Source organism: Felis catus, chromosome B2 (genome assembly GCF_018350175.1).
Source record: "Felis catus isolate Fca126 chromosome B2, F.catus_Fca126_mat1.0, whole genome shotgun sequence".
Classification (NCBI taxonomy): domain Eukaryota; kingdom Metazoa; phylum Chordata; class Mammalia; order Carnivora; family Felidae; genus Felis; species Felis catus.
Window position 1 is genome coordinate 104935001 of NC_058372.1, and position 23613 is coordinate 104958613.

Below are 23613 nucleotides of genomic sequence, written 5' to 3' on the forward strand. Positions count from 1 at the left end.
TACATGCTATGTCTACAATGAAAAAATATTTTTTATCTACCATATATTAGAACTACAAATCAAGTGTGGGGCAGCAATCTGAGAATAAAAAGAGTCAAAGAAATAATCGGAAAATTTACAGAAGAAAACCACCCTCCGCCAATACCAAAAAAACCCCAAGTTGGTAGACAATGATATATTACTTTACATCTACTAGACTGACAAAAATTAGAAAATGAGTAGATCTGAACATGGCAAGGAGTGCAGAGAGATGTATATGCATAAGCATTTTACCCCTGGGAGAATAGTTTAAAGCAGCCATTCTTTGGAAAGCAGTATGGCACTACCTGGACAACTAAAATACACCTATAACAGGCAATTCCTCTCCTGAATATTTGTCCCTATGAAAATCTCATACAGGTACATAGTGAACACGAATGAGGATATACATGGCAGTGTTGTTTGGGTTGGGGTGTCCATTGGTGGAAAATGGATAGGTCAGTGCAGGAATGCACACCCAGAAACATAGACAGCATCTATTAGGCACATTGGATCAGATGTAGCATGTAAATGAACATCAAACCACAGCACACAGTGGCAAACAGAAAGAAATGATGCACATGGATAGGAAATAGAAACACATACAACAATACACGTTCCACAAGAACACTTTCCAATGAGGAATGCACTTTAAACCCCAACACCTGCTTTTCTGTGGTGGGGGTAGTAGTAGGAATTGAAACAGCAAAAGAGAATAAATGGACAAACAGAGAGGGAGGGCCTTTGGTGAATCAGTGTTATTAATATAGCATGAACTGAAGAAAATAATTCGTATCCCATTACACTAATGCCTGACTATCAAATAGGCCAAGAAAAATAAAGAAAGGAAGGAAAGGAGGGAAGTGGAGGGAGAGAGAGAGACAGAGAGAGAGGGAGGGAGAGAGAAAGAGAGAGGGGGGGATTGGAAAAAATGTAAAAGGGGGAGTGGCAGAAGAAGCTGAAAACAGATATTTGAATTTTTGAATCTCTGCAGAGATTTTTACATCATATTGTTTGAATCTCTGCAGAACTGTGCCATGATTGAAAACCTGTCAGCCCTCCTGAATCTGTGATTCCTCCTGCAGAAGCAGTATCTTTTATCTGGGAAAGCAAAAGGATGAAAGAAACCTTCCAGAGCCTTATAACAAGTTTTCATGAATTTGAACTCATTGAGTTACCAGCTGAGGTAACATGCAGGCACACGTGGTCGTGGTCTTCCCTGTGCAACACTGGAGGACTAAAACCACCAATATTAAGATAATGAGATGACCAGATAAGTTGCACCCCACCTGCACCTGCTAGCAAGGCTTCTGCACCCAAAAATGATCTAGCTCACCAGCTGCTGCTGCTTAGCATGGGTGATTGGATGGTCTTAGGAAGGAAGGCTAGGATGGGAATTGATGAGGGGCCAGTGGGTTTTCTCATTTCAGAAGTTGATTGGAACCTTTCTGGGACTTACGATTTTTAGTTGGGTAAGTTTTTTTTTTTTAGAACATTGCCTGGATATATCTGAACCATGACCTTTATAGAGGGTATGTTTTAATCTTATACCTTTAATCTTAATCTTTATATGAATCATGTAAATTAAGTGTAAGAAATCTAAAGCAGGCAATTACACCCAAATATCCTGAGACAAATGTCCTCTTTAATTAGAATTAAGAGAAGTAGTCATCAGAAAAATGTGTCACATCCTACATACAGTGAAAGGCCCAACTTTAGGCATCATCCTTCCCTTCCTGTCTCCATGTGGGTCACAGGGCTTTCCTTAGGGATTTATAATAAACACTATTTCCTTAGGTGGACATCATGTGCACAGTAGGAAACATGGGGAAGGGGGGAAAAATGGAAAGTGACTCCTTCAGTGAAATTCCTTTTTTTTTCTTTTTGTTTATATTACCTAAAGTCCTATGAGTGGGCTTGTGGAAGGAAATCTAGAGACAGACATAGAAGGTAATTTAAAAGTCCCATATATGAAGCAGAAGAAAGCACAGAAGATTCAAAGAATCAATTAGTGCGGCAAATGCCCACAGTTTCAAATGTAGCATCTCCTTAAAAGGAAAAATAAAGAAAATGTTTGTTTTCTTTTACTCATACTGCATTTTTAATATATTAAAAATTCCATTCTGACCAAATTACCATTATACATGTTATAAGAACAAACTCTTATTAAAATACTGATGGCAATTCTATCTGCATTTTGGAGACATTTGTACATCATTGAAAACAAAAATAATTGTTTTACAGGAACCATCTGGTTTCAGCAGATATTAAACTTGATTTATTTTGATGAACATCGAAAAAGCACTGGGAATCTGGAGACGGTTTTGCGAGTTCCCTATTTTGAGTACCCCAATCAAAACACGGATTTTGTTAAAAGACCATCTCCTCGTCTCTTCACTACCCACCTCCCATACTATTTGGTTCCAAGTGGCCTGAAGAACAAAAAAGCCAAAGTAAGAAAGAGACTATGGCTGTTGAAAGATAACTGCTCTTTTTCTTTATTTCATTTCCTTTCATTACACTGACACTGCATTCATCAAGCTGAAGCAAATGTGGCATTTGACATGCTTTTATTTTCAATAGCCATTTTGTTCTTATCGTGGAGAATCTGATTTTTATCTTGTACCCTTTTCCTGATCACATATGTAATACAGCCATTAAAAATGAAAGAGTGTATATCTGTGCATTTAATTAACTTTATAATGTAAATTATAATATAATACACATTTTAGATTATATATCCTTTCATTTTTTTTTTTTTGATTTTTTTTTAACGTTGATTTATTTTTGAGACAGAGAGAGATAGAGCATGAATGGGGTAGGGGCAGAGAGAGAGGGAGACACAGAATCGGAAGCAGGCTCCAGGCTCTGAGCCATCAGCCCAGAGCCCGAGGTGGGGCTCGAACTCACGGACTCACAGACCGTGAGATCCTGACCTGAGCTGAAGTTGGACGCTTAACCGACTGAGCCACCCAGGCGCCCCTCCTTTCATTTTTTTAATTAGCTTACTTACTAGGTGCGCTTACAATACTAGCAATTCCTTCACTGCTCTCAGGATGCTCACCACTACCTTTTCATACTTCCACCTATTTTGGTTGGGTACCATGGATAGAGGTGTGTCTGGCGGAGTAATTGAGAGCCACAGGCCAATCATGGAGGGAGACGCAATGTAGAGAAGGGGAAACCCAAAATACAAAGAACACTGAATGTCTACAAGACATAGTTAGGAAACTATAAAGTTAAAAGAAAAAATATACTTCACCCAATTGGAAGGTATTCGGGTAAAAATATGATGTAATGAAAGCAACAGAAATAATGAATACTTCCTTTCTTTGCAGATTATTTATGTATACAGAAACCCTAAGGATGTTATGTGCTCATATTTTCACTTTTCAAAGAAGATGCCATTACCTGCTACAAGTACCATTGAGGAATTCATGAAACTATTTCTAGAAGGAAAAGGTAAATAAACTTATATAAAGCAAGTAATAAGTTTGCTGTCCTGCAGTGAGGTTTAAGCTTAGTGAATATGACAGAGGGTAAAAAAGAAGCTGAAGTAGAGCTGAATGAGGGTGAGTAATCAATGTATTAAGCCATTGGTAGGGTTGTCCTAGATGACCATGCCCTGCCATTGTTACAAATTATGCTGCCCCTGGCTTCTCTCAGTAGACTGTCAAGATTACAAAGTCGTATCACAAAGGAATATTTACATTTAGCTATGAAAACAGTGGTTCATAAGCACAGGGGTTTCTGTTCTAGCTCAGTGAGAAGAATCTCAGTTCAGATCACAGGTTTGGAGCTTTGCACTGCATATTGCAAATGGCTGCTGCCAGGAGCTTCTATTTGATAAAGTTCTATTCCATATTTCTTTCTTTTTTATTAAATTTTTATATATTTATTTATCTGTAAATGTTTATTTTTGAGAGAGAGAGAGTGAGAGAGAAAGGAAGTGCACACTAGTGGGGGAGGGGCAGAGAGAGGGAGACAGAGGATCTGAAGTCTGCTCTGTGCTAACAGCAGAGAGCCCTATGCGGGGCTCCAACTCAAAAACCATGAGATCATGACCTGAACCAAAGTCAGATGCTTAACCAACTGAGCCACTCAGGCGCCACTTTTATTTATTTTTAAAGTAATCTCTACACCCAACATGGGACTCCAACTCACAACCCTGAAATCAAGAGTTGTATACTCTATCCACTAAGCAAGCCAGGACCCCACCCCCCGCACTTCCTTTTGTGAGGAGGCACCACTGTAGCTGGTTGAGCAGGAGCCAGTCCTCTGAAGTAGAGGTGATGATCTGGAACAGGAGAGCTATGTTTAGTGTCAAATGTACTGTGCAGAGCAGAAGTGACTCCTCAGGGAACCCACATGTTCCATGTAGCCAGGAAAAAGTTCTATGTGCTTGGGAAGACCAGGAGGAGTCAGAAGGAGAGGATTCTTTCCTCCATTTTCCTCCTTGGTTTTTCTAACCACATGCTATGTTGATTTTGTGTCTATTTTAAGAGACTAATTTCTCCTCGAGTTCATGTAATTGTTTTCTGGTAGAAGCTTGATGGTTCTCCCATAACCAGGTGCTAGGGGAAATCAGGACTCTAGCAGCACACTTCCTTTTCCTTCTTTGTTACTAAAGACTCCTGCATCTCCTAAGACTATAACTCATTTTCAGTGTGTTCAACACATTTACTTAATGACTATCTATTCTTCTCGCAGTGCTGGGAAGCCTTTGGTTTGACCACATCAAAGGTTGGCATGAGCACAAAAGCCTCTTCAACATCGAGTTCATGATGTATGAGGAGTTTATAAAGGTGAGAAAAGTGACATTAGTGACTTCATAGAATCTGTAAGGCAGCCTGGCTGAACGTATTGATTGCTCATGCCCAGAACACCCAAAGGGTGATATCAAATTTGAGATCCCAGACGAAGTGGACCAGGAGACATTTTTCCAGTATCACTTCTGTACTTTGTTTGCCAGGTTTTCATTTACAGCTAATACTGGAAGTTTCTTTTCAAAAATCGTCTGTGTGTGAGGAATTATCTGTGTATGTATATGATATGCATACATTTGATTATTTAGAGTCAGACTATTGGTCTCTCTTTCATGGATTGTGAAATCTATTTTCTGCACTATTCATTCTAATAACATTCTAAATGTTATGTTCATCATTCTTGGGTGCATCTCTTGGGAAACTTTAATCTTGTCTGCATTGTGTATGATTAAAAATTCCCAGAAAAATTAAATGAAAATGCCTCCATATGATTAGACATAATTCAGCACCCAGTACAGTCAACTCTAATTGGCTTAAAATGTAGGAACTTCTGTTGTTTATTGACTGAATCCCAGAGGAAGGCTACCCTTATGCTGAGTGTTACCGCTAAGCAGTCAAGAATGTTCCAGCATTATCTGTCTTTCTTTTGTATCATATTTGGTGTGGCAAGGATGTCTCCCATCATGGTAGCAAGACAGTTGTAGTTGTGTCCTCAGATGATAACATGTAAGGCAGAAAGAGAGGGAACTGGGATAAAGGGGCCTTCTTGCCCTGCTCTATTTCTACTTTTTCTGTAGGAGGAAAATCATAGTAACTTCTCTTTGACTTCCTCTTTCTTTTTTAAAAAAGTTTATTTTGAGAAAGAGAGTAAGAGAGCATAAACAGTGCAGGGGCATAGAGAGAGGGAGGGAGGGAAAGAGAGAGACAGAATCCCAAGGAGGCTCAGATCAGTCAGTGTAGAGCCAGAGGCAGGGCTCAATTCCATGACCCATGAGATCATGACTTGAGCTGAAATCAAGAGTCAGGCACATAACCAACTGAGCCACCCAGGAGCCCCTTGACTTCCTCCTTCTGTTTCAATGCCAAAATTGGGTCATATGACCAATGAGAATAATCTCTTGTAGAGACAATAGAATTGCTTTGAGGATCATGGATCAATTAGAATCATTACTGAATCAGGACTGGGCACTAATACCAGAACATCACCAGGTGAACTCTTAGCAGGGAAGAAGAGAAAGAGCTGAGAGGCAAGTTCTCCTAAGGATGTCTCCATCCTGAGTATTTGTCACTGGTCTGTTACACCTGCCCCAGAGCATGATACTAAGCCTAGACTTTCTTGTTGAGTCCATATCACCTACCAAATAGAGATTCAGTGTCTGGCTCGCCTTGAAACCTTCCTCACGATATGATCCCGCTATTGCTTCCACCCTCATCTCCAATATTCTCATCCAAAGCCAGTTTCCACTGGCTCTATGGAAATTGAACTTCTAACTGTCCTGTGACCTGTTATCTCACAACTTCTACGCAACCACAATGTTGCAGATATTCTTTCATTTCTCTAGACTCCATATCTTTAGTTTGTCTACCTAGAAAATTCCCATTTTTGCTTTAATTCCCAGAACAAATTTCTTGTCTTTGTTGAAATATTCTGAGTTCTGTTACACAATTAGTCTTTCCCAAAGGTCCTTGTACTGAATTCCTAGGATTCATCCCCAGTTGTGTCTCTGTTCACTCGCACCATCTCACAGGGCAGTGTCTGTCATTTAGTAGCTACTCCCCAAATACTTGCCGGTAACACAGATAAAACAAAATACGAGTGTTCTCAAAATGAACCCAAATGTGCTCTCAAACAGTGGACAAGTGATGGATTAATTTATCAAGAAGGAATAAGCAAGTCACATCTGAAGGAACAGCTCCACTTTCTAAGCAACCTAAGCACCTACGATGTTCACTCCCATAATGATATTTATCTATGACACTTGTATAAGTCTTCTTTGTGATAACATGCATAATTTATCATACTGTGATTTATTTCAGGATCTCAGAGGTTCTATGTTAAAAGTCTGCAAATTTCTGGGGAAAGAATTAAGTGATGAGGACATGGATACTGTGGTGAGCCAGGCCATGTTTGAGAACATGAAGTTAGACCCACGGGCAAATTATGACAATATACTAAAGGACCAATTTGGGATACAAGAAAAAGGTTATTTCCTTCGCAAAGGTGAGGTTGAACAGTGAATGTCTGTATTGTACTGTGTCACAAATGAACCAAGTGTAACTTCTAAGCTTCCTGGCTCACTTTTCTAACATGGACCCTTATGGCCCAGTTCCCATCACTAGACAAATGATTTTCCATGATTTCTTCTTGTTGCTCTTCAAGAGACTATATAATGTAAGTGAATGTATCTGATGAATAGCCTAAAATCAAAAGGCCTTCTCCATGGCCCCTGGAAGTCTACCAATGCCAGTACAATGTCTGCCACAAAATGGTTGTTCATTTACTGTTAGATTGTTTCCTTCCATTAGCATGGGATCGGCACATGATGATGAGGCAATGCTGGGGCTGTTGGCCAACAATGACTGCCCTTCCATTTCTGTGATTTATCCCTGAGTCTCCCCAGGGCTGAATTAACAACATGCATTCACTGATCTTTTGTTATTGCACAGGACTATCATGTGTCCTCTAGTAAACCTCATAAAAATGTGTAAGTTTCTCTCATTTATTATAATATCTCATACCTCTGATGAGTGAGTTTTTAAGTGAATGACTCCTTCCTGTAACTGATAAATTTCACCATGTTTTAATATTTGTTACTTGTATAATCATTCTAAGTTATACTTATGATCTTCTATCTTAGTACATGGAACATCTATAATACAGAACTATAGACATAAATTTTGCACTTAATCATAGGGTTCCATGCCTCTTTTTCAAGTAGTAATAAATATTGGCTTTGATTTCTCTCAGTATTTCCGTCACCTGGTCTCTTCATATATCTTTACCTGCTCAATTAAAAAATGTGAAGCACTGGTAACTCGGAGCCAACCTAAAGTGGAGACATTCCCTTCCTGTTATGCTCAGAACACCCTGTCTTGTAGTAGACCACATCTTTTCTCAGCTGCCATCATCATTGCACTTGAAGTTTGTTTTCCCTTGAAAAAATAAATTTTTCTGTGTTTATACATCTTTAACTTACCTGAAAATGAGAGACTCAAATAGCTAAGAAGACAAGGAGGAGGAGCCAATTTTCCTTGTGGAAGTAAAGCACATTCCCATATGTTTCTTCTACATAGACATGCACTTTTCTCTTACATTTTATCTAAAGGAACATCATTTGCACTAACTTTACCACTCCTACATGGTTTTCCTTTGTGTCTTCAGTTTTGTTAGTATTTCAGTTTGTTTCAGTCATTTGTTTATTTCAGAGTGCTTTTACAATCAGTGTTTCTTGTCTTGCCTTTCCTTCTATCACCACATTTGTCATCACATCTCTGTGTCTATAACTTTTTAAAATATAATTTATTATCAAGTCAGCTAACATACATTGTATACAGTGTACTTTTTGTTTCGGTGATAGATTCCCATGATTCTTCGCTTACATACAACACCCAGTGTTCATTCCAACAGGTGAGATGCCCATCACCTATTTTCCCCTCTCCCCTGCGCCCCCCCCACCCACCCATCAACTCTCACCTTTGTCTCTGTATTTAAGAGTCTCTTATGGGTTTGCCTCCCTCTGTGTTTGAAGTTATTTTTTCCCATTGCCTTCCCCCACGGTCTTCTGTTAAGTTTCTCTCAAGTTCCACATATGAGTGAAAACATATGATATGTCTTTCTCTGACTGACTTATTTCACTTAGCATAATTCCCTCCAGTTCCATCCACGTTGTTACAAATGACCAGATTTCATTCTTTCTCATTGCCAAGTAGTATTCCATTATATATATAAACCACATCTTCTTTATCCATTCATCAGTTGATGGACATTTCAGCTCTTTCCATAATTTGGCTATTGTTGAAGGCACTGCTATAAACATTGACCCTTTCAAACAGCATACTTATATCCTTTGGATAAATACCTAGTAGTGCTATTGCTGGGTCATAGGGTAGTTCTATTTTTAATTCTTTGAGGAACCTCCACACTATTTTCCAGAGCGACTGCACAAGTTTGCATTCCCACCAACAGTTCAAGTGGGTTCCTGTTTCTCCACATCCTCACCAATATATGTTGTTTCCTGAATTGTTAATTTTAGCCACTCTGGTGTGAGGTGGGTATCTCAATGTGGTTTGATTTGTATTTCCCTGATGATGAGTGACATGGAGCATCTTTTCATGTGTCTGTTGGCCATCTGGATGTATTTTTTGAATAGACACTGGAAAAGTGTCTATTCATGTCTTCTGCCCATTTCTTCACTGGATTATTTGTTTTTCAGGTTTTGAGTTTGCTAAGTTCTTTATAGACTTTGGATACTAACCCTTTATCAGATATGTCATTTGCAAATATCTTCTTCCATTCCGTCAGATGCCTTTTAGTTTTGTTTTGTTGATTGTTTCCTTTGCAGTGCAGAAGCTTTTTATCTTGATGAGGTCCCAATCGTTCATTTTTGCTTTTATTTCTCTTGCCTTTGGAGACGTGTCAAACAAGAAATAGCTGCAGGTGAGGTCAAAGAGGTTGTTGCCTGTTTTCTCCTCCAGGGTTTTGATGGTTTTCCTGTCTCACATTCAGGTCTTTCATCCATTTGGAGTTTATTTTTGTGTATGGTGTAAGAAAGTGGTCCAGTTCATTCTTTGGCATGTTGCTGTCCAGTTCTCCCAGCACCATTTGCTAAAGAGACTATCTTTTTTCCATTGGATACACGTTCCTGCTTTGTTAAACATTAGTTGGCCATACATTTGTGGGTCCAATTCTGGGTTCTCTATTCTATTCCATTGATCTACGTGTCTGTTTTTGTGCCAGTACCATACTGTCCTGTTGATTACAGCTTTGTTGGAGAGTCAGGGGTTTTGATGCTTCTCGCTTTGGTTTTCTTTTTCAACATTCCTTTGGCTATTCTGGGTCTTTTGTGGGTCCATATAAATTTCAGGATTGTTTGTTCTAGATTTCAGAAAAATGCCAGTGCAATTTTGATTGGGATTGCATTGAATGTGTAAATTGTTTTGGGTAGTGTTGTCATTTTAACAATATTTGTTCTTCTAATCCATAAGCAAGGAATGTTTTTCCATTTCTTTGTGTCTTCTTCAATTTCTTTCATAAGTTTTCTATAGTTTTCATCATACAGCTCGTTTACATCTTTGGTTAGGTTTACTCCTAGATATTTTATGGTTCTCAGTGCAGTTGTAAATGGGATCAATTTCTTGATTTCTCTTTCTGTTACTTGTTTATTGGTGTATAAAAACGCAACCAATTAATATACATTGATTTTGTATCCTGCGACTTTGCTGAATTCATGTATCAGTTCTAGCAACTTTTTGGTGGAATCTTTCGTGTTTTCCATGTACAGTATCATATCGTCTGTAAAAAGTGAAAGTTTGACTTCTTCTTTGCCAATTTTGATGCCTTTTATTTCATTTTGTTGTCTGATTGCTGAGGCTAGGACTTCCAACACTATGTTAAACAACAGTGGTGAGAGTGGATAGCCCTGTCATGTTCCTGATCTCAGAAATTAACTAACTTTGCTAGTTAAGGGTCTGTTCAAATTTTCTATATCTTCCCATTTGAGTATTGGTAGTGTGTGGGTGTCTAGAAAATTGTCCATTTCTTCCAGGTTGTCCAGTTTTTTGGCATATAATTTTTCATAGTATTCTCGAATTGTTTTATTTCTATGGTGTTGGTTGTGATCTCTCTTCTTTCATTCATGATTTTATCTATTTGGGTTCTCTCTCTTTTCTAATTAGAAGTCTGGCTAGGCGGTTATCAATTTTGTTCATTTTTTCAAAAACAAACAGCTCTTAGATTCATTGATCTGTTCTATTCCTTTTTTGGATTCTATACTTTTTATTTCTGCTCTAATCTTTATTATTTCTCTTCTTATGCTGGTTTTGGGGTTTCTTTGCTCTTCTGCTTCTAGTTCCTTTAAGTGTGCAATTAGGTTATGTATTTAGGACCTTTCTTGCTTCTTGAGATAGGCCTGGGTTGCAATGTATTTTCCCCTTAGGACTGCCTTTGCTGCATCCCAAAGGGTTTGGACTGTCATGTTTTCATTTTAATTTGCTTCCATATATTTTTTTAATTTCTTCTCTAATTGCCCGGTTGATCCATTCATTCTTTAGTAGGATGTTCTTTAACCTCCATGCATTTGGAAGCTTTCTAAATTTTTTTGTGGTTGATTTCAAGTTTAATAGCATTGGGATCTGAAAATATGCATGGTATGATCTCAATTCTTATATATTTATTGAGAGCTCTTTTGTGACCCAGTATGTGATCTACCTTGAAGAACATTCCATGTGCACTCGAAAAGAATGTGTATATTGCTGCTTTTGGATGAAAAGTTCTGAATATATCTGTCAAGTCCATCCAGTCCAGTGTGTCATTCAAGGCAATTGTATCTTTATTGATTTTCTGCCTAGATGATCTGTCTATTGTTGTAAGTGGAGTGTTAAAGTCCTCTGCAATTACCATATTCTTACCAATAAGATTGCTTTTGTTTGGTATTAATTAATTTATGTATTTGGGTGTATCAAGTTGGGGGCATAAACATTTACAATTGTTAGCTCTTCTTGATGGATAGACCCATAATTATGATATAATGTCCTTCTTCAACTCACGTCACAACGTTTAGTTTAAAATCTAGTTTGTCTGATATAAGTATGGCTACTCCATCTTTCTCTGGACTTCCAGTAGCATGATAGATGGTTCTCTAACCCCTCACTTTCAATCTGAAAGTGTCCTCAGTTCTAAAATGAGTCTCTTGTAGGTGACATACAGATGGATCTTGGGTTTTTTGTCCATTCTGATACCTTATGTCTTCTGAGTGGAGCATTTAGTCCATTTTCATTCAGACTTATTATTGAAAGATATGGATTTAGTGTCATTGTGTTGTCTGTAGGTTTCGTGCTTGTGGTGATGTCTCTGGTCCTTTGTAGTCTTCACAGCATTTCACTCACAGAGTCCCCCTTAGGATTTCTTGCAGGGCTGGTTTAGTTCATGAGCTCCTTCAGTTTTTGTTTGTATGGGAAAGGCTTTATCGCATAAACATTCTTGACTGCATACTTTTTGTATTAAGCACATTGAATATTTCCTGCCACTCCCTTCTGGCCTGCCAAGTTTCAGTGGTTAGGTCTGCTACTATCCTTATGTTTCTACCCTTGTAGATGAAGGCCCATTTGTCCCTAGCTGCTTTCAGAATTCTCTTTATCTTTGTATTTTGCCAGTTTCACTATGATATGCCTTGCAGAAAACCAATTCTTGTTAAATCTGAAGGGAGTTCTGTGCTTCCTGAATTTGGATGTCTGCCTCCTTACCCAAATGAGGGAAGTACACAGCTATAATTTGTTCAAGTAAACCTTCTGCCCCTTTCTCTCTCTTTTCCTCTTCCAGAACTCTTATGATATGGATATTATTTTTATGTTTCATTGAATCCCTTAGTTCTCTAATTCTCCCTTGTGGTCTAGTATTTTCTTATCTCTCTTTCCCCAGCTTCATTGTTTCCCATAATTTTATCTTCTATTTCACTTAATCTGCCCTCTACTTCCTCCCTCCTTGATTTCACTGCATCTAATTTATTTTGCACTTCATTTACAGCATTTCTTAATTCATCATGACTATTCCTTAGTTCTTTGATCTCTGCAGCAATAGATTCTCTGCTGTCTTTTATGCTTTTTACAAGTCCAGCAATAATCTTATGACTATTATTCTAAATTCTTGCTCAGATATATTGTTTGCATCCATTTAGCAATTCTCTAGTGTCATTTCTTCCTGGAATTTCTTTTGAGGAGAATTCTTCTGTTTGTCATTTTGGCTAGTTTTCTGTCCCATATGTGTTTTAATAGTATGTCCTGCACTTGTGAGCACTTTTATATTAAAAAGGGGTCATACACTGTCCAGGCCTTTCAGGAGGTGTTTTTTGGGGTATGTTTCTTGCTCTCTGTTGTCACTTTGGTTGCTTTATCTCCCTACTTGTAGTGATGTTTTGGACCCTCCACCAGGTGTGCTTTGATTTGTTCATTGAAGTAACTCTGGAAAAAATTTTAAAAAGGGTGGAGGTGGTGGAAGAAACCTTATCCCATACAAAGAGAGAAATGACAGGGGTGGGGAAAAAGGAAAGGAAAAAAAAATTGACTGGGCAGAGAATCAGAGAAACTATACAGCCTAACCCAGAGAGAGAGACAGAGAGAGAGGAAAATAATGAAGAAGGAGATACAGAAGATGTATAAAAAGAATAGATTAAAAATGTCTGCATGAGGCGTCTGGGTGGCTCAGTCAGTTAAGCATCCTACAATGGCTCCGGTCATGATCTCGGGGTTTTTGGTTTCGAGCCCCATGTCGAACTCTGTGCCGACAGCTCAGAGCCTGGAGCCTGCCTCAGATTCTGTGTCTCCCTCCCTCTTTGCCCCTCCCCTGCTTGTGCTCTGTCTCTCTCTGTCTCTCAACAATAAATAAATGTTAAAAATTTTTAAAAAGAATTTCTGATTAAACAAACCAACAACCAGAATAACCAGAATAGACAAGGGAAGGAATAAGAGAAAGAAAAGGAATAAGAAAAAAAATTACACACACACACACACACACACACACACACACACACACACACATAAAATAAGAATTGACCAAGAACCAATTCAGAAAATGCAAAAACGCTGGACCTATATCTGCCAGTGCCTTGGGGCTGGTGGCTGTGCTGGTCTGGAGGATGGGGGGTATGATTCCCTCCAGTGTCAATCTTGCTCCAGTAGATACATAGTTACCAGGTGTAGAGGGGCATGGTTTCCTATAGGCAGGTCCTGCCTCCACTGTGGGCTCCTTGTCCGTTTCCCGAAGCCCCACCTTGTTGGTGATGGGGAGATAAATGGGACACCCCAGCCTCTCCCCACCAGACTGGGAGTCCCAAACCACTCTTTTCAGGCTATCCTCACAGTGCCCTGCCGGTGCAAGTGGGCCAGTTCGTTCAATGTCTTAAAGGATCCTTCTCTGCATAGCCTGGTTCCGGGGAAGTGCCACTCCGTCAAGCCAGCCAACAAAGGGCTTCTGACTCCTCACAGTGCCACATGGGCACAAGCCACTGGTTTGCCCTGCTCCACAGTCTCCTGTGCCTCCCAGGTGCTAGACTGGGATTCAAACCCCCATGTCTTAAAGGATCTCACTTCCTGCGTCCTGGTCCCAGGGTAGGGTCACTCCACCAGCCAGCTGACAAAGGGTCTCTGACCGGCAGGCACCTGCAGGCTCTTTTGTCCTTGGAGGCTATATGACTTCTTCCCACAGCACTATAGGGAGAGGATAGCTCTCTCCGACTGCACCTGTCAGCTCGAGAGCTGGGGCTGGCTCCACTTCTCCTCAGGTGCACGAGCAGGACAGCAGGCTCCAGTCCAGACAAAGCTCCGCAACCCTAGAATGAGGTAGAAATTGGTTCTTTTTCCTTTTTTTCCATTCCCTGGTCTGTGGTTTTGGGGTTTTTTAAATATTTTTTTAATGTTTATTTTTGAAGGAGAGAGAGACAGAGTGTGAGTGGAGGAAGGGCAGAGAGAGAGGGAGACACAGAATCCGAAGCAGGCTCCAGGCTCTGAGCTGTCAGCACAGAGACGGACGCGGGGCTCGAATTCACAACAGCGAGATCATGACCTGAGCCGAAGTCAGACGCTTAACCGACTGAGCCACCCAGGGGCCCCCGGTCTGTGGTTTTTCTCTTGTCCAAATTCATTCCTACACTTCCACAGTTTCTCTTTCTCTTCCTTTTGTCTCTCCACTGAAGGGGACCCCTCCCTCTGTGTCTATGCCCCCCCCCCATTTTATCTCTCCCAATTTGCAATCACACACCTATGGCCTGCCAAGTTGTCCCCGTGGGCCTCTGGAGATGCTTCTGTCACTCTGTAGCCTGGATTCCTGGGATTCCCAGTCTTCTGGCCTCAATACTGCCATGTTTGAGGGAGGAGGGAACTTCGGGTCCCCCTACTTCTCTGCCATCTTGACTCCTCCTGTGTCTATAAGTTTAATGTAAAACTGTAATAAACCTTCTGTGGGTACAGATGGAAGAGTTGCAGGTGAGCCATTCAAAACTGTAAGAACTTGGGCTATATTTTAAAAATTCTCTGAGCATCCATGTCCTTATCAGTAAATATTTGCCCAGGGACATCTGATTTTTGAAACTTTTAAAGGACTCTTGTGAACTCTAATAGCCCATGCTAGCCTGGAACAAAACAGTAAAGTAGTTGCATGAGTTTTCTTCTTTTCCAGGTGGCTGACAGCTAAGGAGTTGGGCTAGTTATCTTAAATCACATCATATTTACTGTGATGAGTTTGTGTGTCCTCTTGCCATCAGGTGGGAGAGGAAGGGCATGCTCATGTGCAGGAGCAACTGGGCCTTAGCGGGGAGAAAAATGGAAGTGTAAACAATGGTGTTTCTCCCAACACTAGGGCATCATGCCCCCTCATCCCAGAGTCTTCGTTGAAACAATTTGTTTGCTTTTCCTCCAGGTACCATTGGAGACTGGAAAAATTACATGACTGTTGAGCAGAATGAAAGGTTTGACAAGATTTTCCAAAAGAATATGAAAGATTTTCCCTTGAAGTTCGTCTGGGATATGAATGAGGAATAGAATTCTAGGTGATGCACAACTATTTTCAGAAATCACCTTCAGAAGGAAATATATTGAATTTTACATTTTCATCTTTGACTGTCATGGGCTTATTACTGAAAACTCTCAATGATTAATAAATATTAATATGTTGTCTTTACATCATTTGCCATCTGTGGCCTGTTTTCCATTTGCTGAATTCCTCAGTTTGTGATCAGGAGAGGATTCCTCTCTTTGTTTTGGTGTATAATTATGGAGTTGATTTTATTCTACATTCAGCAATTCCAAAGCTCTTGAGCAACAAAGGAGGTCTTAATGTATGATTGATTTGAAATCATAAAATAGAAGCCTTGTCACTTATAAAAAAACTATCTATGGTTTTTCTTCATATGTTAGAATTTAATTTTTAGGTGATCAGATGAGTCAACATTTCATTTTATGGTTTCTATGTTTTGTTTCTAACAGAGTGTTCCTGTCACAAGTATTTTCATGTATTCATAAATCCTATCTTTATTTAATCTGAACATTTATCTTGTGTTGTAAGACACCTATTTTTTTTTTCTAACAGAAAAAAAATTGGCCCCAAATCATTTAATGAATAGCCATCATTTCCCTACTGATTAAAATAGACATTATCTTGTTCTAAAGAATTTTCTGCCCATGAGTTGATTTACATAAAATGAGGTATTTTCTGTTGATATACTTTTCTTTTTCATAACCATGCCATAATTTCTAACATAAACTGTCATGATGAGCTTTGTTAGAATTTTGTTAAGTATTGCTTTACTCTTAAAAAAATCATTTGAAAACCGACATCGACACTAATTGAGTCTTCCCATTCAGAGATTTTATACACTCACCATTTATTTGTGTTTTTTTTTTCTGGTCATTTAGTGAAGGTTCATGGTCCTTAAATAAACCTTGCTCGTTTCTTATAAAGTTTATCCTAATCAGGTATAGATGGTATTTGTAGCTATTGGGAGGAGGATTTTTTTTCTTTTTTCTTTTTAGAGAAAGAGAGAGCAAGAGGAGGGGAGAGGGGTGGGGGTGGGGCAAGAGAGGGAGAGGGAGGGAGAGAGAGGGGAAGAGAGAGAGACAGAGAGAGAGAGAGAATCTTAAGCAGGCTCCATGCTCAGCAGGGAGCCTGATGCAGAGCTCAATCTCACAAATCTGGAATCATGACCTGAGCGAAAATCAAGAGTCAGATTTTCAATGGACTGAGCCACCCAGCTGCCCCAGGGAACCTCTTTAAATTTTGCACCAGATGTAGGTGTCTTAATCACCTTATCATAGTCCTTAGGAGTTCCATAATGCTTTCAGAGTTTCTTGGCCTCCATTCCCCAAAACATTAGGTATTTGCCATCTGGAGCTTTTAATAATGCTTCCAGAGTCTGCATTACTTCATAATTTTGTGCCACCAATAATGCCTTAAGAAAAAAGTGTATAAATGCTGATGTAAGGCAAATTCAATTAAAAGGTTACATGAACATTTCCTAGTTAAGGGGAAACCAGCAAGAGTAATCAATAATATCTCTTATGAATGACAAGGATGAGTTCTTGATTGTACTGTCACAAACTCCAAAGATATATGTACCGAGAAGCAAAAGGATGCATTCCAGGAGAAAAGAGATCGTGGACTTTCAATATCTATGTGCTAGCACATTATTTGTGTTATGGAGGTGCAGACAGGAAGTAGGTAAACTACTTCAAGTAGCTTACCGTGTTTGTCTTTCAGAGAATATACGTGTTAGGCAGCAAAGGTAGGCATTTTATAATGATATATCAAAATGAGTCACACTTCTAGTAGGAAGTGACTTCAAGGAGACCAATGAGTTCTAAAGTGATGGGAAAAGTTTTTCATAAATGACATAAGGAGTACAAGTTCATATAAATATGTACATGGGTATAATGTCAGCTTGTTTGCTGCTCTAGGACCTGTGTCAAGGTAACAGACAGAATACTGCCAAAAAGGTATGCTGTGAAGTTTATAGGCTTTTGTTCAAGTCATGTTTGTTGGGAAAGCCACTTGGAAAGAAAAGGTAAGGGGGGCTTCTTTGCGTAAATGAAGGTGCTCAGGGGACAAGCAGAATGAAGCCATATTATTGCCCCAAGCAGACAATTAGAGACCTGGAAATTACTACACTGTGAGCTACTTCCACATGCTCAAGACATTAATCAACAGGTTATTGGTTGGACCATACCAGTTCAAACATGTCTAAATGTGATATAATCAGTAAAATAAAATGAATTACACTACAAATTGGTGGTATCTTTAATAGGTTGATTCTTATGGAACTCAGACTGTCTAGATAGTATGGATCTGGAACGTTTTCAGATGTTCTAGACAGCTGTACCTTTTGGATAATGTTTTCTAAAAGAACTTCTTGATACAATTTGGATGGACCCCCTTCAGCAACAGCTGCACAAATGTTGCCTGCATTTACATCTGTAGCAAGCAAAATTGCTTCAAGTTAAAACAATTCTTTTTTTTCAAGTTTAAAAATTTTTTGATTTTATTCATTTTTAAGAGAGAGAGACAGAGTACGAGTGGGAGAGGGGCAGAGAGAGAGAGGGAGACACAGAATCTGAGCAGGCTCCAGGCTCTGAGCTGTCAGCACAGAACCTGACATGGGGCTCAAACTCACGAACGGTGAAATCATGACCTGAGCCGGTCGGAAGCTTAACCAACTGAGCCATCCAGGTGCCCTTCAAGTTAAAACAATTCTGAAGGGCAGCCCACTTGTTTCCATTTGGGGCTGTAATGAATAATACTGCTATGAACATTTATGTACAAGTCTTTGAGAAGACATATGTTTGTATTTCTTTTGGGTCGATTCCTAGAGGTGAAATGCCAAACTGCTTTTCAAGGAGACTACCCTTACATCTCCACCATTTGTGAGGATCCCTATTTCTCTATACTCTTGCTAATGCTTGTTGTTATCTGGCTTTTTTATTACAGCTATTCTAGGGTGTATGAAGTAGTATATCATTGTTGTTTTACTTTTCATTTCCGTAATAACAAAATGCTGTTGATCATCTTCTCATATGCTTATTAGTCACTTGGCAAGTATATCTTGCCAAAATATCTATTCAACATTTTGCCCATTTTATTTGTTTGTTTGTTTGTTTGTTTTGGAGAGCTTGAGCAGGGAAGGGACAGAGAGTGAGGGACAAAGAGAATCTTAAGCAGGCTCCATGCCCAGGATGAAGCCTGAGGTGGGGCTCAATGTCATGACCAACTGTGAGATTATGACCTGAGCCAAAATCAAGTTGGACACTTAACACACTGAGCCACCCAGGGGGCCCCATTTTTCCCATTTTTAAAAAAGTGTTGCTTATCTCCTTACTATCAAGTGTAAGAGTTCTTTACATAGTCTGGATACTTTTATTGGTAATTCACAAGTATTTTCTTAGTCTGCACCTTATCTTTCGATTTTAAAATGATGTCTTTTGAAGTGGTAAAGTTTTGAAATTTGATGAAGTCCAAATTATCAATTTTTTCATTTTATGACTGCCTTTTCTGTCGTCAGAAATTCTTGCCTTCCTAACAAGGTCAAGAAAATTATTTCCAACGTTTCTTTTACTAGTTTTCTCATGTGAGCTCTTGAATTAGGGTCTTCAATCTATTCTGAAGTAATTCCTGTGTTTGTGGAAAAGGTTGAAATTCATCTTTTTGATGTAGATATCTAAATATCCCAGATAATTTATTGAAAAGACCATCCTTTTTCTCACTGACTTACCTTGGCACCTTAGTGGAAAATAAATTGACCACAAATAAAAAGTTTGTTTCTAGAGGGATGCCTGATGGCTAAATTGGTTAAGCATGCAAATCTTCATTTTGCCTCAGGTCATGATTTCATGGTTTGTGAATTCAAGCCCCACATCACAGCACAGAGCCTGCTTGGTATTCTCTGTCTCCCTCTCCTTTTGCCCTTCCCTTGTTTGTGCTCTCGCTCTCCTCTCTCTCTCTCTCTCCCCCCCCCACTCTCATAAACAAACAAACAAACAAACATTTTTTAAAAGTTTGTTTCTGGAGGGGGAGGAGCCAAGATCGTGGAACAGCATGGAAGCTTTTTGTGTGTCTCCCGTCCATGAAATATAGCCAGACCAACACTAAACCATCCTACACACCTAGAAAACTGATTGGAGGATTAACACAACAATCTGCACAACCTGAACCACAGAATTCAGCAGGTACGCAGCACGGAGAGCTGAACTTGGGGAGCGAGAAGCCGCGGAAAGGGAGGTGCTTTTGCGGGCGGAGAGAGAACAGAGATGGGGGTGGGGTGGGGAGAATACAAGAAAAGCACACTTCCCCAAAAGCAGCTGGAGAGAAAGTGGAAACTTGGAAACAGCCACAGGGACTCAACTAAAAAGGGAGAAGGAAGAAAGGAGAGGGTTTAAATTCCATTAAGACTGTAAACAAGGGGAGTGCAAGGGCTGCAACCCTGCAGCTCAATACCTGGCGGTGCTCTGGTGGGAAGGGCGAATCCCCAGGAACAGAGTGGGGTCTGGGAGGTCCTCGGGCCACACGGGGAAAAGCAGTTCCACTGCTGGAAGGACATTTGGTAGAGACTGTTGAAGCCACCTGGTCCCAGCAGACCCGGAAAGGCAGCCACATTCGCTGGTGCTGGGGCAAGATGGTTGAGGGTGAAGCCTGGTGCCAGATGTGTTTTGTGATTTTCCATAATCCCTGAGACGCTGCTGCTACACTGTCTCGCGAACATTTTCTGGGACGGGCTGGCACGTGGCCTCAGTCTCGGGGCACTGGCAGCAGCAGGGTCAAGCAAGCGTTCCTGGGTGCAGCCGATATTCCGATATTCGGCCATTGCTCATTCGGCCATTGCTCAGTGAGACCCTCCCGCAGAGGGGCGGAATGGGTCAAAGCCGCAGCCCTTCAGAAGTAAGGGGCCGGGAAAACAGCCGCATCTGAGACAAAACTTGGGAGAGAGGTACTGCCTGGAGCCTGGTCACGGAGAGTGAAAAAGCAGGGAGTGGACAGGAGCTGAAGACAGAGGACCGGCGCGCGATTGCTGATCCAGGAGAACAGACTGGGTGGCTGGGTGGTGCCATTTTTAACCGCTCCCACGCCTGTGCATACACACCTATGAACACCGCAACAATCCACCCCAGTAGGCTAGCAGCGCCATCTAGTGGAGAGCAGAGCTGTTACACTGAGCCCCGCCCAACTGGGCCAACTTTGCTCTTCAAGAACACAAGCCTCACTGCTGACTTAATTTATGGAGTATAAAGAGCTACATAGACTGACTTCTAGGGGAAAACGAAGCAATTTCAGTCCTACTTCAATCTGTTAGCAAGTTCATCTATTCAATGTTTTTCTTTTTTTTTTCCTTTTTCTCTTTTATAATTCTTTTTCTTGAATACAGAAAGGGAAAAAAATTCATTTTTATTTTCAATTTTTATTAAAAATATCTCTTTAATTTTTATTACCATATTTTTTACTTTTGTGTAAATTTTTTCAAATTCTACTTTACTTCCATCATTTTATTTTAGTCTACTTCAGTGTACTCACCTTTTCAAATTTTCAAACAATTTCCTTTTTTTCTTTCTCTTTCTTTTTGTCTCTTTTTCATTTCTTTTCTTTTTCTTGAATGCAGAAAGAGAAAAACTTCATTTTTACCTTCAATCTCCTTTAAAAATATTTTTATTTAATTTTTATTACTATAGTTTTTGCTTTTATGTAAATTTCTTCAAATTCTATCTTACTCCCATCATTTTATTTTAGTCTACTATAGTCTATTCACTTTTCCAAATTTTCAAACGATTTCTTTTTTCTTTCTTTTTTCTTTTTATCTTTTTTCTCTTTTTTATTTCTTTTCTTTTTTCTTAAGTACAGAAAATTTAAAAAATCATATTTATTTTTAATTTTTATTAAAAATATTTTTTTTAATTTTTTCTACTATATTCTTTACTTTTGTGTATATTTTTTCAAATTCTATTTTACCCCAGTCATCTCATTTTAGTCTACTTCAGTGTATTCATTTTTTCAAATTCTCAAACGATTTCCTCCCTCCCCCCCTTTTTTTTCTTTAATCTGTCAAACCACTTTCAACACCCAGACCAAAACACACCTAGGATCTAGCATCATCTATTCTATTTGTGTGTGTGTGTTTTTAATTTTTAATTTTAATTTTTTTTAATTTTAATTGTTTTAATTTCAATTCTTCTACCTCATTAATTCCTTTTCTCCCTTCAAAATGACAAAACGAAGGAATTCACCCCAAAAGAAAGAGCACGAAGGAACGACAGCCAGGGACTTAACCAACACAGATACAAGCAAGATGTCTGAACCAGAATTTAGGATCATGATAATAAGAATACTAGCTGGAGTTGAAAATAGATTAGAATCCCTTTCTGCAGAGATAAAAGAAGTAAAAAATAGCCAGAATGAAATTAAAAATGCTGTAAGTGAGCTGCAATCACAGATGGATGCAGTGGCGGCAAGGATGGATGAGGCAGAACAGAGAATCAGCGAAATAGAGGACAAACTTATCGAGAATAATAAAGTAGAAAAAAGAGGGAGATTAAGGCAAAAGAGCACGATTTAAGAATTAGAGAAATCAGTGACTCATTAAAAAAGAACAGCATCAGAATCATAGGGGTTCCAGAAGAGGAATAGAGAGAAATAGAGGTAGAAGGGTTATGTGAGCAAATCATAGCGGAAAACTTCCCTAACCTGGGGAAAGACACAGATACCAAAATCCAGGAAGCACAGAGGACACCCATTAGATTCAACAAAAACCGACCATCAAACAAGGCATATCATAGTCAAATTCACAAAATACTCAGGCAAGGAGAGAATCATGAAATCAGCAAGAGAAAAAAAAGTCCCTAACCTACAAAGGAAGACAGATCAGGTTTGCAGCGCACCTATCCACAGAAAACTTGGCAGGCCAGAAAGGAGTGGCAGGATATATTCAGTGTGCTGAATCAGAAAAATATGCAGACAAGAATTCTTTATCCAATAAGGCTGTCATTCAAAATAGAAGGAGAGATAAAAAGTTTCCCAGAAAAACAAAAATTAAAGGAGTTTGTGACCACTAAACCAGCCCTGCAAGAAATTTTAAGGGGAACTTTTTGAGGGGAGAATATGTATGTATATACATATATGTATGTATATACATACATATATGTATATGTATGTATATATATTTTTTCATCTTTATATGAAATAGATTCATATTTATATGTATGTATGTGTATATACATATATACATATATATACATATATATGTGTATATATATGTATATATGTGTATATATATATATATATATACACACCAAAAGCAACAAAAGATTAGAAAGGACCAGAGAACACCACCAGAAACGCCAACTCCACAAGCATCATAATGGCCATAAATTCATATCTTTCAGTACTCACTCTAAACGTCAATGAACTCAATGTTCCAATCAAAAGACATAGGGTAACAGAATGGATAAGAAAACAAGATCCATCTATATGCTGTTTACAAGAGACCCACTTTAGACCTAAAGACACCTTCAGATTGAAAATAAGGAGATGGAGAACAATCTATCATGCTAATGGTCAACAAAAGAAAGCCGGAGTAGCCATACTTACATCAGACAATTTAGACTTTAAAATAAAGACTATATCAAGAGATGCAAAAGGTCATTATATCATAATTAAGGGGTCTATAGACCAAGAAGACCTAACAATTATAAATATTTATAAATAGTATAAATATTATATATTTATATATAAATCAATTAATCACAAACTTAAAGAAACTCATCAATAGTAATACCATAATAGTAGGAGACTTCAACACCCCACTCACAGCAATGGACAGATCATCTAATCAAAAAATCAACAAGGAAACAATGGCTTTGAATGACACACTGGACCAGATAGACTTAACAGATATATTCACAACATTTCATCCTAAAGCAGCAGAATATACATTCTTCTTCAGTGCACATGGAACATTCTCCAGAATAGACCATATACTGGGACACAAATCAGCCCTAAGTAAGTTCAAAAAGATAGAGATCATACCATGCATATTTTCAGACCACAATGCTATGAAACTCGAAATCCACCACAAGAAAAAATTTGGAA

At 39.0% G+C, this 23613-nt stretch overlaps 1 protein-coding gene across 5 annotated transcripts in view; it reads left to right on the forward strand.

Annotated features, from left to right (window-relative positions):
• LOC101091370 (amine sulfotransferase-like) overlaps positions 1-15672 on the forward strand; it is a 61948-nt gene extending 46276 nt beyond the window's left edge. For all 5 annotated transcript variants that reach the window (XM_019831118.3, XM_045057937.1, XM_011282642.4 and 2 more), the window contains 5 exons: positions 2263-2471; positions 3357-3480; positions 4729-4823; positions 6822-7005; positions 15412-15672. In XM_019831118.3, the coding sequence (XP_019686677.1) occupies positions 2263-2471; positions 3357-3480; positions 4729-4823; positions 6822-7005; positions 15412-15533 (734 nt within the window). In that variant the 3' untranslated portion in view covers positions 15534-15672. The remainder of the gene's footprint in view (positions 1-2262; positions 2472-3356; positions 3481-4728; positions 4824-6821; positions 7006-15411) is intronic.
• Positions 15673-23613: the final 7941 nt, after the last annotated feature.